Source organism: Magnusiomyces paraingens (assembly GCF_902498895.1).
Source record: "Magnusiomyces paraingens strain CBS 517.90 genome assembly, contig: contig4, whole genome shotgun sequence".
Taxonomy (NCBI): domain Eukaryota; kingdom Fungi; phylum Ascomycota; class Dipodascomycetes; order Dipodascales; family Dipodascaceae; genus Magnusiomyces; species Magnusiomyces paraingens.
The window spans coordinates 2,233,870-2,249,017 of NW_022474070.1; the positions used below are offsets into that span (position 1 = coordinate 2,233,870).

At 34.5% G+C, this 15,148-nt stretch overlaps 6 protein-coding genes across 6 annotated transcripts; 4 read left to right on the top strand and 2 right to left on the bottom strand.

Moving 5' to 3' along the window:
- Nucleotides 1–1,972: 1,972 nt before the first annotated feature.
- Nucleotides 1,973–3,673, top strand: SAPINGB_P005432 (uncharacterized protein; the record flags this gene model as incomplete). Its single annotated transcript, XM_032000146.1, has 1 exon — nt 1,973–3,673. One exon carries the CDS (start codon nt 1,973–1,975, stop codon nt 3,671–3,673), a length of 1,701 nt encoding a protein of 566 aa, XP_031856037.1.
- Nucleotides 3,674–4,078: 405 nt separating this feature from the next.
- Nucleotides 4,079–5,081, top strand: SAPINGB_P005433 (uncharacterized protein; the record flags this gene model as incomplete). The annotated part of the gene is made up of 3 exons (XM_032000147.1): nt 4,079–4,213; nt 4,271–4,353; nt 4,412–5,081. 3 exons carry the CDS (start codon nt 4,079–4,081, stop codon nt 5,079–5,081), a joined length of 888 nt encoding a protein of 295 aa, XP_031856038.1.
- Nucleotides 5,082–5,538: 457 nt separating this feature from the next.
- Nucleotides 5,539–6,317, top strand: SAPINGB_P005434 (uncharacterized protein; the record flags this gene model as incomplete). The annotated part of the gene is made up of 2 exons (XM_032000148.1): nt 5,539–5,739; nt 5,808–6,317. 2 exons carry the CDS (start codon nt 5,539–5,541, stop codon nt 6,315–6,317), a joined length of 711 nt encoding a protein of 236 aa, XP_031856039.1.
- A 75-nt stretch (nt 6,318–6,392) lies between these two features.
- Nucleotides 6,393–9,734, bottom strand: SAPINGB_P005435 (uncharacterized protein; the record flags this gene model as incomplete). The annotated part of the gene is made up of 2 exons (XM_032000149.1): nt 6,393–8,779; nt 8,837–9,734. 2 exons carry the CDS (start codon nt 9,732–9,734, stop codon nt 6,393–6,395), a joined length of 3,285 nt encoding a protein of 1,094 aa, XP_031856040.1.
- A 329-nt stretch (nt 9,735–10,063) lies between these two features.
- SAPINGB_P005436 (uncharacterized protein) lies at nt 10,064–13,198 on the top strand (the record flags this gene model as incomplete). The annotated part of the gene is made up of 1 exon (XM_032000150.1): nt 10,064–13,198. One exon carries the CDS (start codon nt 10,064–10,066, stop codon nt 13,196–13,198), a length of 3,135 nt encoding a protein of 1,044 aa, XP_031856041.1.
- A 119-nt stretch (nt 13,199–13,317) lies between these two features.
- Nucleotides 13,318–14,927, bottom strand: SAPINGB_P005437 (uncharacterized protein; the record flags this gene model as incomplete). Its single annotated transcript, XM_032000151.1, has 3 exons — nt 13,318–14,561; nt 14,645–14,708; nt 14,844–14,927. 3 exons carry the CDS (start codon nt 14,925–14,927, stop codon nt 13,318–13,320), a joined length of 1,392 nt encoding a protein of 463 aa, XP_031856042.1.
- Nucleotides 14,928–15,148: the final 221 nt, after the last annotated feature.

Genomic DNA, 15,148 nt, shown 5'->3' on the forward strand with positions numbered 1-15,148 from the left:
TCAGTATTTATACGTCGTAAAGCATTATTGGCAGGGCATAAACGATACAAACAATAGTGATACATTCTAGCTGTGAAGCCGTTATAGTGACTGATATACATAACTCGATAACATTCTTGACAGAAAACTATAGTTAATCAACGGGTATCAATATGAGAACCTTCTTTTAAATATAATAACACATTATTCCATTATCAGTTGTACTAGGATAAAAAATTAAACTAATATAATCAAAAATCAAAAATCAAAATAATCATAAAAGTAAACTGAAAAAAGTATGAATCAAAAGAAGATTAAACCCAAAGACTATTGAGTTAAAAATATCATTAACCTTTAAGAGAAGATTGATACAAATAGGAGTAGCAATGTAATGTGGTGGAAGGATTTTAGTTTGAAAACAATATTCTGAGAATAAGGAGTCTAACGGAAAACGAAACCAAGCCCAAAATCAAAATCAAAATCAAAATCAAAATCAAAACCGAAACCAAAATCAAATTTTTAAACGAAATGAAATGAAAGAAAGAAAACGGTATGTATAGATTAAAAGGTATCAAGCGGTAATAGAAACATGATGATAGTAATTAAGTAGTAAGAAAAGTTAAACTCGTCTAAAAACTTTTTAAGTCAAGTAAAAACATTGATAAAAATTTTTATTGTTAAAAATCGTTAGGCCGACTTAAATTATAAAAAACAAAAATGACAGAATTCCAGTAGAGATAAAGTTAATGGTAAGAGTAAGAAAATTTTGGGGCAAAGCCAGAGAAGCAGAAAATCTATTTATACTTGTCAAGTTATCACGTGTAAAAATATTTGAGAATGGGATATATTTGAGTACAAATAAAAGTAGGGTAACTTTAGATAACAATAACATATGGGTTAAATAAACAAAGTTATCATATGACAATTTTAATTTAAGTTCTGTCGGACTAATTTTACACCTACTTTGTAAACTCATATATTTATGAGATTTCATTTAGATAAATTTATAAATGAAATCATACATTTAAAATAGATTAATCTTGATTTTTTTTGAGTTTTATTTTAACGGGAAAATAAAATGAAAAAGCCTGGCAATGTTGTAGAAGTTGTGCATAATCATAATCTCAATTAACTGTTTAAGTAACTGATTCCATAACATAAAATGATTACCAGTTAACTTTTTTTATTTAAGATATATATATATATATATCTTTTTAAGCAATCAATACAAGCTATAGAAGCTAAAATATATAATTATTTTTAAAAAAAAAATAAAACGTACTAGAAAGTAATTTGTTTATAATCGTTCTATTATTCTATTTTGGATGACATTAAACAGCATTTGTCAGTTTACTTTTGGTTGAGCTGTTTTAAATGGAATATCGATATAATCATTAGCTAGATAATGATGCATAAAAATATTCCTAATATTGCATTACTTTTAATTATTTAACTCAATTTTAGTTTTTTTTACAATAAATCAGAAATTTTTCTAATTGAATTGTCAAAACAGTTCAGCTATTTAAATTTTTATTGTTTGTTTGGTTGTTTTTATTTAAGGGTTATAGAATTATATAACATTAGCATCTGCGCTATCTTTTGAATTTTTAATAAATAAAAGATTTGCTTTTTAATGATTAAATTATTATTTGAATAATTTTTCATGATTAAATTATCATTTGGATAATTTTTCACAACCTTTAAATGTCATATTGTGTTTCTTTTCTAATTATGCTTATTATAGAGCTTAAAATAAAAAAAAAACCGTTACATAAACATGGCATTAACTTTTCGTTTGTATTTGGCATTCTAATAAACCATTATGATTTTGACTTCAAAAAAATAGCATAAATTATTTAAGAAGTGCAGAAGAATTTCAAATCAAAATGGTAGTTTTTTTTGATCAAAGTAACTATTTTTACAATATAAATACTATATAGTTCCTCATTTTTTGAATGATTTTTATCAATTTCTACAATTGAAAAAATTAAGAATGAAATTTTCAGCTTTTATATATCTGGCATCATTTTGTTGTATATCTGCAAAAAGCTATGGAACTGAAGTTCAGCTTATCCGAAGTGATGGAGATGTTATTACTGGTCTAGAGAAAAATGGAGTTGAGTCTTACAGGGGAATTCCATTCGCTAATGCACCTTTAGGAAATCTTAGATTTCGCCCGTCAATTCCTTACAATGGGTCTCTTGATGGATTTCGCGCAACAGATTATGGACCATCTTGTTATAACCAAAACTTTGTTAAAAACCAACAGTCACTGAAATATATTTTACCTTTAATTCGAAATATCACACCTTCCCTTTTGGATTTTGCAAAATCAACAGATCAGTCTGAAGATTGTTTGAATTTAAATGTATATCGACCTGCTGGAGTACCTTCCAATGCAAAACTTCCCGTGATGGTGTGGGTTTATGGAGGCGCTTTTCAAACTGGAAGTAGTGCTATGTACCCAGGGGAAAAATGGATTCAACATAGCGTTAAACTTGGAGAGCCCGTGATTTTTGTTACCATCAACTATCGTCTTGGACCCTTTGGTTTTCTTGGAGGAAATGCAATTGCCGATGAAGGGTCTGGAAATCCAGCTATTTGGGATGTCGTTAATGGGTTTAAATGGGTACAAGACAATATTGCCGATTTTGGAGGTAATCCAGATCGCATTACTGCTTTAGGCGAAAGTAGTGGTGCGATGATGATCACGCATACAATGTTATCCTCAATTTGGAAAAGAAAACCTCTCTTCAATGCTGCGGTTTTGCAAAGTGGAAGTCTTTTGCCATTTGGACCTGTTGATGCCCCTAAAGCTACAGAATTATTTTGGTTTTTTGCAAATGGTGCAGGTTGCGGCACTACATCTTCTGGTCAAAAAGCTACAGAAGAAGAAGCACTTAAATGTTTGAGATTTTCCAATACTAAAACACTTTGGGATGCACAAAGTTACAATATGAATCCTGGTGAAGTTTATGATATTGCAAATGAGTTTATTGTTTGGGGCCCAAGACAAGATGGTTATATTCTTGAAAAAAATCCACTCTTGTTAGCAGAAGAAGGGCGGCTTCCAGATATCCCAATTATTATTGGAAATCAGGAAGATGAAGGAACTTTAATCTCCCTCATTACAGCGACTCGTTCAAACGAAGAGTTTGAAAGTTTAATGAGAAAATGGTTCCCCAGTGGTGGTGAATGCCTTGAGACAGCCTTAAAAATGTATCCAATGGATAAAGCCGAAGGAGCTCCATTTAGAACGGGAAACGCAAATGAGCTATATCCAGGCTTTAAAAGATCATCTGCATTCCTTACTGATCTTTTATATGTCAGTACTAGAAGACAATTTCTTAGTGCAACTGAAAAAAATAGGTCTCCAAGATACACATATTTTTCTGACTCTCTTCATAACAAAGTTCCGTTTTTGGGAACTTTCCACACTAATTGCATTATTTTTGAGTTTTTTCTTGATAAGTTTTATCCTAGCAACGCCTACCGGGGATATTTTATTTCTTTTGCAAACCACTTTGATCCTAATACAAACAATGGAGGTCTTATCCAATTTCCTCAATATCACGAATCCACTCAAGATGCAGTAAAAATATCTTTTAAAAATGGAAGCTTAATGAAGGATGATTACAGAAGAGACCGAACAAACTATATCCTTTCACACAAGGAGTTTTTTGAAACTTATTAAGTTAAACAATAGGTTAATTGATATACTTTTCCAATACGAAATATTTAAAGATATTTATTTTTTTTAATTTTTGATGTAATTTTTTCGCATAGTTTGACTTTGGAAGCTAGAAGCGGCGTGACCAGTTCTCCTTTCTCAGCAAAAAAAGATAAATTAACAGCATTATGCAAATAATCTGCAAACTCTCCGAATGCCCTTAAAGTTATAGGTAAGTATATGCGAAAAAAAATTTTCAAGAAGTCACAGTTTGTTTATGTAATAATATCAGTATTGTTATGTAATAATTTTTTAGTATTTAAGGGTAAAAATTTTTTCGTAGACTTTTGCTTTTTTTTCTACATTATCTCAAATTATTGTGATAAACCAACCCTTTATATTTCCAAATCTCTCAATTATTAAATTACAATGTCTACTGAGCTCACTCACCCTTCTATCGTTGACGGATGGTTCCGCGAAATTTCTGACACCATGTGGCCTGGTGAGGCTATGACTCTTAGAGTCAAGAAGGTTTTACACGCCGCTAAGTCTAAATACCAAGATGTATGTTTAAAAGTTTTTTTCATTCTCAATTGTTCCATTTGTTAACATTTTTTGCAGGTTCTTGTTTTTGAGTCTACTGACTATGGTAATGTCCTTGTTTTGGATGGTGCTATTCAGGCTACTGAAAGAGATGAGTTCTCGTATGTATTAAAAAGCAATCTGGCCAGTTAGGAATCTAGTTTATTAACACGTTTTTAGCTACCAGGAGATGATCACTCATCTTGCCCTCAACTCTCACCCCAACCCTAAGAAGGTTCTTGTCATTGGCGGTGGTGATGGCGGTGTTCTTCGCGAAGTTGTTAAGCACAAGTGCGTTGAAGAGGCCGTTCTTTGCGATATTGACGAGATGGTTCCTGAAGTTTCCAAGCTTTACCTTAAGGAGATGAAGAAGGGTTTTGAAGATGAGAGAGTCACTGTTCACATTGGTGATGGTTTCAAGTTCCTTGCTGAGTACAAGAACACTTTTGACTGCATTATTACCGATTCTTCTGATCCTGAGGGCCCTGCTGCCTCTCTTTTCCAGAAGCCTTACTTTGAGCTCCTCTCTGACGCTCTCACTGAAAAGGGTGTTATTACTACTCAGGCTGAAAGCATCTGGCTTCATCTCGATATTATTAAGGATCTCAAGAAGGCTTGCAAGTCTGTTTTCCCTACTGTTGAGTATGCTTATACTACTATTCCTACCTACCCCTCTGGTCAAATTGGCTTTATGGTCTGCTCCAAGGACCCCAATGCCACTCCTAAGGTCCCCCTTAGATTTTTTGACGACGAAGAGAATGACAAGATCAACAAGTACTACAACAAGGAGATCCACTCTGCCTCTTTTGTTCTTCCCACCTGGGCTCGCAAGGCTCTTAATGAGGCCTAAATGGCCATAATGACTTTATGAAAAAAAAATAATGTAATGTTTCTTTTTTTTTCAGGCCATACAATGATTATTTTTACACATATAGATTACGTGTAAAAGTATGGCTCTTTCTTTTATGTTTGATGACCCCCCTATTGTTTTATGTAATGAATTTTCAGTTTTATTTCTTTTATTATTAAATTTTTTTTATAACAATTGAATTCTATTTTATAGATTTCAATGTTATATTTTTTTATAAAATATTTTAAATCGATTTTAACCTTTGTTAATTTATCATTTTCAAGCCTTCCATTGTATTGTAAATATTGTAAATTTATTGTACCGCTAAGCTATATGGCCAAAGTTGACAATCCGCAAAAAACCCTTACCCACCAAAATTTTTTGTTGATCTAATATTTTTCTTCAACCCTCACATAGATAGTAAGTTATTAATTTCAAACCAAAAACACATATAAGAATGACATCTAAACAAATAATATTTCCCGGTGACTCAGATACTCTTGAGCATGCTATTGAAAAAATTTCTTCCCCGGTAAAACTCGGTCCTAATATTTTTCAAAATCCTGTTACTGCTCCAGTGCCTATAAAAGCGGGCTATCTTTCCACAAAAAAGATCAAAAATGGTGCTATTATTTATGTGGAAAGCTCTAACAAACGAGTAAGTTAATTATTAGGATAGTATTATTTGTATGTTTTATATATTTATAGTTGCTAATTTTTTTACAGTATACGCCTGTTTTGGGTGACAATGTTATAGGAATCGTTTCATTGCGACATTCAGAAGGATTTCGCGTAGTGTTACAAGAATACAGTCCACCAGTCCAACTAGGGCAGTTTGCTTTTCATAATGCCACTAAAAAAAATAAAGTGAATCTTTCACCAGGGGCTGTCGTTTATGGAAGAATCTGTGCCGCTGACTTAAATATCGAGACGGAAATGGAATGTGTCAATTCGACTACTGGACAATCTGATGGCTACGGGGAGCTTAAAGGTGGACATATTATTGACGTTCCTTTAGGTTATGCTCGGATGCTTTATTACGAAGGTGGGCCTGTGCTGAAAGCCATTGGTGAACATGTGAGCTTTGAAACCGCTGTTGGATTAAACGGCAAAGTCTGGGTGGTTTCAGATGATGTACTCACAACTTGGAAAGTAGCTAGGTGTATTGAAAATGGCCAGTATTGGAGTAAAGATGAAGTTGAAAATAATGTGGCATCTATTTTTGCTTCTACATGATACAATATATCATTTAATGCTATTGATTACTATAATTGATAATATATTACATGATATAAAAAAATTATATTATTATTAATTTTCATTAAGCCAACTCGAATAAAATCGTATATTTTCTTCGGGGACAACATTCATCAAACCCCCCAGCCCCATATCACATGCCTCTGGTTCCGAATAAGAAAGGCAAGGAAACATGTTATTACTATTATCCAAAAAATGAGAAATGTTTGGTTGTCTCCTTTCAACGGTCTTTGGTGGATTCATGTTACTAAGACTATACGCAAATTCATAAATGCGTTGATCTTGGAAAGGAACATCATCAGTAATGTGGTCATAAACATTTAACGACTTGGTATATAGATCTAAGTTCCTTAGGTTTGTAGTACTTCCATACTCAGTAGGATGTAATAGGCCAGTGTTAACAGTTGAGTGAGAAACACTGTAATCAGAAATTTCTCGATTGTAGTTTTTCTCGTTGTAACTTAAGGGTACAAACTTTTGAAAAGAGGTGGTCGATGATGGATCAATAACTGGGGCCATAAGCTCTTCAAATCCAGCATACTTTCTATATATATGCATCTCAGACTCCGGAACAGAGGGATTTAATAAATCATCTAGCATGGTTTCAAGAGGCTTCTCATTGTATGTGTTGTCATAACCCGAATTCATGTATGGGTCTTCAATTTTAGAACCTGTAACAAAGCTCCCACCAAGAGAAGAGTTAGAACTGTTCCTTCTGTTAGGCTTGTCCTTAGAAGTATCACCTTTCAAACCTCCCCAAAATCTTTCTGAAAGCCTTGCCGGTTCGGAAAGTAGCCGATGAAAGCTGGGCTTCTTATAAAATCTAGAAGAAGCTTGGACAAGAGCGCCAATTCGAGTTGAAGGTGTATTTGGTCGACTTTTTACATCGGTTCTTTTTGGATGAAGGTCATGAAGTTGATGAGATACAGCAAGAGCCGGAATGTCAGCACAAATGTCCGATTTAGTAGTTGTAGGTTGTTCGCGATTACGAATAGGCTTTTGGGCTTTTTGTTTTGCTGTAGTGGTAGATTGCTTGTCTTTTGACTTCTGTCGATGAGAAAATGCAGGTTTTCGGGTTTTGAAAGGGCCTAAAAGATAGGCCTGTTCATCGTAATTTTGATAACGAAGCGTGGAATTCATTTCAAATGCAAACAGTTTATGAAGTGAAGTGTAGATTCTTGGCTTGTAGTATTCATTCCAATAATTATCAAACACTGGGAGATAAGTCAAAATAGCCCTTTGAATTAAAAATTCATTAATTTGAGGATTCTCTGAAATAACAATATTTTCGTGTAACGATCGAATCTGATGAAGCACTCTTTCTGGTGCTGACTGCAAATGGCTAGGAGTCCACCATTTAATATAACTTCGGCGGGGCCCATCATTGATAGATAAATTATTGTGCAAATAATAATCAGTAGATAAATCCCAAAGCCTTGGGATACCTTCTTTCCATTGAAAATTTCCCAGGAAAAGATTGATTGCATCTTGGCGTTGAGCATCAATAAATGAATTGCTATAAAAACGTCGGATACTTTCGATTAGATCTCGTGAATGACTTGACCATTGATTAATTTTGCGATAGGTTTCCACAGTGTTGACAAGATGTGATCCGCCGTACTGCAGTGCAATTGTATCGCCATGGTCATGAAACATTTCTGTTAATAGATCAACTGCATCAGAGTCATACTCAATATCAGTGTCGCTGATGACATTTAAAACATGAAGTTGATAGCCTAAAGCTTTTTTTGCAATCACAAACTGAGCTGCATTAGTTCGATCTAAGCAATCAATGCAATTAGTCCGGCAGATACCACTTTGAATCTTAATGCTGTCCACGCTTCCCCCATTATGAAAAAACCCAGTCCGCTGTAAAGTTTCGTCAGAATATTTTTCGAGAAATTCAATGACATCTTGGTCATGTCTTGATGCACGACTCATATCCCATGCAGTGTAATGCAACTGATTATCTTCAGGTAAAAATTGGTTGAGATATTTGATACACTCACTAAATTTTACACCAAGCTTCATTTCCCTAGCATGTTTTTCCCTCCTTTTTATCAAATTAAGAATTCGAATGTTAGGTCCGTATCGTTCAAACATATCATCGAAATGCAATGCTGCAGCAGCAAAAAATGGATCTGGTGCATTTAACTCAATTGGGGGCTTAGGTGACATGTTGGTTACATCTTGGGACCAAAATAGCGGAATGCTTCCTCGATGTTGCACATATGAAGTGTACCTATGATTGTTAAACAATCCATCAAATGGGTCATGAAAAGATGAAACATTAATGTCGGCAACTATCTGCTCAGTTTCCACCTCATTAGCAACTCGACCATGCACATTTGCACCTCTTTTCAAAAATCTTGCACCAGCAAAATATTGAGATCGTCTTGCAATAATTGTTATGTAAACTGTTCGACCATATATGTCAATTTCTAGAAAAAAAGGTTTCGTCAGTAATTATGTAAAAAACAAATCAACGCCAGACTTACTTGCTTGGTCCATAAATCCGTGAATAATTGGCAAACACCATCTAATCGAATTTTCAAAACTAGATATGAATGGTTTTAAAAGCGCGTGATTCCAAACGAACATTTTATTGTAGTCTTCGAATGACTTTCTTTCTTTTCGAATTTCCAAATTATGTTTTTCGCGAACCAAGTTCGTTTGTAAAGTTTGAGTAATATCATAAGTGTAGCTGTAATAGAATGTCTTGCTCAAGTCTAAGCTTCGAAATGTTGTCAAATATCTGTTCTCTTCAGACCTCCGATCAGGTTTCCTGTACAAACTGCTGTGACATAACGGTATCAACTGCGTTTCATCAATATGATAAACGTAATGTCCTCCAATTAAAGCGACAGTGCTGCGATTCGTAATAACTGACATATAATACCCCATAGTGAATCGAACAAATCCCATAATCCCCCAAGCAGTTAACTTCTTGGTAAATCCACCATTATTTTTGTTCACATCTTCAAAAAGAGCCAAAACTTGCATTACCTCATGTCTATTGTATGGCCCGCCATACTCACGAATAGATAATTGATCTTTTGGGACTCTTAGGTCAATTTCAAGAATTCTAAAACGAATCTCACGAGCGTTCGAGCCGACAATATAAAAATGTGTTCTGGTTTCATATAATGTGAACTTTTGTAACAAAAATAAAACTTTAGACTGTTCTTTATCTTTCCTTGGAGGCACTTGTTGATTGACTGTGTATTCAGTTTCTGGTTCTGGACCTTGTGTCTGATTATTGTCATTGCCATAGATAACTGGGTTTTCGTTTGTCTCTGCAGAACCAAGACCATCAGATCCAAAAAAATCTCTGGGTTGTCCCGAATGACTTTCGGGAACACTTTCGTCGGGAAATAAATGATCCCTATTCCCCATGATAAGACTAATATATAAATTATATTTGAATGAATTCACCAAAAAGTGCGAATAGTTGAAATGGCAAGTGTCTTGTTAATTACCCGGCTTGATAACAATCAATATTAAGTGCCCCGTGAACTTAAATAATCTCAAATATATTATGTAATAAACGATTAACTTAACTACATAATATAATCATTATGTAATATTTGGTAATGCTTTTTTTTTTTTTTAAAGTTGCTTCCTTTTTCGGCTATTTAAAATTTTGAAAATAAATTGAAATTATCTCTGATCCTAAGCATATTTGACTTAATACGAAAGCTTGACTATCAGATTTTTAAATACATATGGCTCTCGAAGAACCCAAATTTCCCAAAAATTTGCCCGATAATCAGCAAAAAATCAATAAGAGCAAAGATGAGAAAAAACAGCGTTTAGTTAAATCAAAAGTCACTGCGCGCAATGAGAAGATTCAGGGCACAAACGATTCTTCTATAGTTTCCAAGCGTTCCGTCGAAAGGTTATATTGGTCTAAAAGAACTCCTGGAATTAATGGGAAAATAATCCAAGATCAAAAGTCAATTGTTGAATTTTTTAGACCGTTTGTCTCTAAGCCTCAGCGAAGATCTCCAACCATCAACCGAGGCTATTGGACAAGAATGGAAGCTATTATGAATCATATTGAGTTCACAATCAAGTCTAGTCCATGCTCTAAAAATGTTGTTGTTGGTCTTGGTGCTGGCTTTGACCCATATCCATTTCAATACCTGTATAATCATGCTCAAGAAAACAAAAACTCTGAAATCGTTTTTTTGGATGTTGATTTTCCCGATTTGATTAAACGTAAAGTAGCAATGATTAAACAAGCTCCTGAGATTTTAAACGTTATTGGGGAACAATTGCCAGTATCTGAAAAACTTAAAGATGCTGTTCAGCTTAGAACCAGTTCATATATTGCACTTGGCTGTGATTTGACTAAATTAAACGATTTCACTGCTGCTTTAGAAGGTTTATTTGATTCAGAAAATACCGTTTTTACATTTACAGCAGAGGTATCTATTACCTATATGCCTCAAAAAGATGCTGATTCTGTTATTGAATGGGCATCTAAGTTTAAGCACTCTCGATTTGTGCTGCTGGAGCAAATTCTTCCGTCGGGTCCTGCCCATCCATTTGCAAAAACAATGTTAAAACATTTTAATCAACTAAATACGCCATTAAACAGTGTATTGAAGTATCAACAGGTAGCGGACCAAAAACATAGGTTTAAATCTCTTGGCTGGGCTACAGTTCAAGCATCAGATTTAGCTACATTTTATGATACAGCTATAACGAATGAACAGAAAGAGTTTTTAGACTCGACCGAAGCATTTGACGAATGGGAAGAATTTATTCTTTTTTGTCAACATTATGTTATTCTATTTGCTTCAACAAACAAATTAGATCAGTCACCATTTATTAACGAGTTTTCTTTGGTGGACACTTTGATAACAAAACCCCATTATAACATTATAACTAAGGCGGCACCTGTTTCATTCCACAAACGATTTGCGGGGGGATCAAAATTTTCATCAAATTCACTTATTAGTAATGGTGGTCTTTCCACAAACAGAACAAATGATAGCATTTTGATTTCAACTGACAGCTCTACTTCTTTTGTCATGGAGCAAGAAACATTACAAGAACGAATGTGTCATACCCTTACATATCTTGAAAGCAGCAAACAGATCATGTTGGTAGGTGGACGATTGGCTCCAAACAAGCCTCTGAAAGACTGTTGGTTATTATCTGATAGTAAATGGGAAAAAGTTCAGGATCTTCCATCTCCTCGATATAGGCATCATACAATTTCGACCAAAGATGATGATGTTATTGTTTTTGGTGGTCGTGGATTAAAAACAGATTCGATGGACTGGGTCAAATTTGCTTCTGGTTCTTGGAAACCGTTAAATTGCACTGGTGATAAGTTACCAAATTTATACAGCAGTGCAGTTGCATGGGATAAATCAAATTCAAATGGCTATATTTTTGGAGGTTATATGAATAACAATACCCTTAATAAAAATGTTTTCTATTTTGAGATATCATCATCAGGTGTTCTAATAACTGATATTTCTAACAATTTTGATGCCGACAGTAAACTTTTACTTAGCAGAATTGGAGCCAAGGCAAGCTTTTTAAATGGGTTGATATATGTGGTAGGAGGTGTTAGCGACAGTCGGACCAAGAATATGAATTATATGGTTGTTGAACTTAATCCTAAAGACAACAAAGTATCTCCTCTTCGATACACTGATAATCTGTTAAATTCTAGTTCGTTGGAAACTTCACCTATTTTGGTTGGTTTCAACATGGAAGTTCTTAATGATTCCTTAGTTACATATGGCGGTGGCGCTGTTTGTTTTTCATTTGGCTCTTTTTGGGATGATATAACGATTTTCCAACCTCAAGAATCTAATTTGAAAAGTCTTCATGTTATTCACAAATCTGCTAAATTATTCAGTCATATTCCGCTAAAAAAAGAACATTGCAAGAAATCCGACATCCCTTTATCTGCCACAGAAGTTGATCTTGATTTGATAGGTGCATCCTTCCAAGATTTCTTGGAAAAGGTTTATATCAAACAAACACCTAGTGTGTTTCGTCATTTAGACCTGGGACCATGTTTAGAAAAATGGAAAGATCCAAGTTATCTCAAAAGTACCGTGGGTGAAGATTATGAAATTATTGCTCATATTTCTGAAGCATCTAATATGAATTTCGCTGCTAAAAATTTTGAATATAAAACAATGCCATTTGGGGATTTCGTTTCCAATGTTTTTGCACAAAATAATTTAAAGAAGTATTATCTTAGGTCTTTGTCAACAGATAATCCTAAAACACATCCAGCTATTTTTCGACAAGATTTTCCCCAACTCGAAAAAGACTTCATTTTACCACCTTCACTTGCAAATCTAAATCAAATTCAATTCTCTTCCCCACTTCGTATAGCAACACCCAATACCGCAATTTGGTTGCATTATGATGTTACAGCTAATGTTTTGTTTCAGATTGTTGGTCGCAAAACTGTACGCCTTTATGCGCCTTCAGAAGTTTCTCATCTACATATATCTCCGGGCGCCTCAACGTCTGTTATCGAGGATATATTTGCATATAATACCGAAGATTTGGCTCTGAACTCACAGCCTCTTGAAGTTGAACTGCACCCTGGTGATGCAATTTTTATTCCAGCATGCTGGCTGCATGCTACCAGGTCTGAGGAATCATCTATCTCACTCAATTATTTTTGGAGAGATTTGGACGCTCGGCATTATGCCGCAGGAAAAGATGTATACGGTAATAGAGATCTGGCAGGATATGAACAAGGCCGAACATCAATCAATAAACTTGTTAGTTCATTTGATGGAACTCCTCCCGAAGTAAAAAAGTTTTATTTACTACGCTTAGCAGATGAGCTGAACAGCTGTATCCAGAATCTGTAATAAATTATTAGATATGATAGATAATCAAGTAGATTTACTTGGTATTTAAATAACATATTAATTCATCTAGTAATCAAAGGTATATATACTGTATTAATTGTGTGTTAGTAACGAGGTTATCAAACAGAATTTCCTTTTGCAAAGCTTGATAAAAATTGGGCAATTTTTGGATCCAGTCCTTCAAATCCTTTTATATTAGAATCAGGTCCTTTACTCGTTTGGGTTGTATTAGTAAAATTGCCAGATTCTTTGTTTAAATCTTTTTCACCAGCCTTTAGTTTTTGGCGCTTGAGAGGGTGAGATCTCTCGTCATCACTCTCTTCACTTTCAGAGCTCGATGCATATGTAGGCGCCGATGTGTCAAATGTGACAGACTTTCGGCCGTTGTTTCGATGGCTGGCTTGAGATGTAGTTGTTTCTTTTTCGTCGTCGTCATCATCAACTATTGAAAATCCACCAAAAGTTTTATCAGTGGGATCCGAAGGAGGGGCAGGAGGTGTCGAAGTACCAGTAGCTAAAGAATTTCCCTCAGAATCATCTTCATATAAAAATGTAGATGATTTAGATGTAGAGCCTCCATGCTTTGAAATAGGCGGTTCGAACGGTGGAGTAGTCGATCCTTCTGTAGAGTGTTCTGATTCTTTTGTTTCTTCTTCATATCCCAGCATTTCACTTAGATCGTTTCGAAGGTCTTTTACTTTAAGTTGCTTTTGCTCCAAATCCTTCAGTTTGTCTTCATCCTCCTTTAAAAGAGACTCGCTAGATTCAGCAAGAGATTTAAGCTGATCAATCAAATCTCGTCGAGCAGATATTTGTTTTGATAGGTTAGCATGAGCAGATATTAGTCGCGGCTCCAAATTGCTCAGTTTTTTGGAATATTCCTTTGGAGCTGGTAAAGAATCACTTTCTACAAGAGCCGTGTAGTCAGCTAAAACTGTTTTAGATGAAAGATCAGAAACAGCGATACTAGCAGTTAAAGATTTGTGCATTGTGAGCAATTTGCTTAGAAATGCCGGCAATTCAGCAGGGGTTGCTGATGTTGATGATAATTGCCCAAATCTACTCGATGATCCAGCAGCAGCACCAAATTTCAATGACCCGCCTAATCGCTTTGGTTCTGTAAAAGCCTGTTCCACTTTATTTAAAACGTCTTCTGAAAAAATATTTCGTTGGCGCCAAACATCTGCTACACGTTTAATTCTTGATTTAGTATCAGCATTAGATGTTTGCCGAAACGTAAACCCCATTGCTTCAGGTACTACCTTTGCAAAAGCTTTAACAAACTCATCCCGCTTTTTTGCGCGAGATTGTTGAACAACCTCGTTCGCTAAATATACTAAGGCAAGGCGCTTGTTTTGAGGAGCTAGAACAAAAAAATATATATACAATTAGTATTCATATTTATAAATATCTTACTGTAGTGTTCTGATATATTTTCAAACATACCTGTTCTAATCGCACGATCCCATATTTCAGCAATAGGACCGGCGTATCTGCGATGAAACATAACCTATAATACAATAAAAAGTAATATTTTTCAATAGAAAAATATTTCACCACAGGTTAATAAACAATTTTGAAAATAACTTCGGCATTTGGTGATGCCTTGAATTTGAACTACAAATTTCAAATTTTTAAAACGTACCCATTGAGCAATACTAACAATGGAGTCTTGTGTTTCCGCTAATGCCGAAAATTTGGCCAAAACGGCATCCTCATTAAAAGACATAATTAAATATATATTTAAAAACTCTGGTCTAAATGATTTTCTTGTGACGAAATCAATAAAAAAAATTAATAAACATATGCTTATGGGGTATTAAAAAGTAAAAAATTAAAAAAGATGGAGGTTTTTTGATGACATTTGATTTTGTGTCATGACATTTTAATGTTTGTAATATATATTTTGTAATAAAACTAATTAATAAAGAGCCACCCATGAGCACAAGT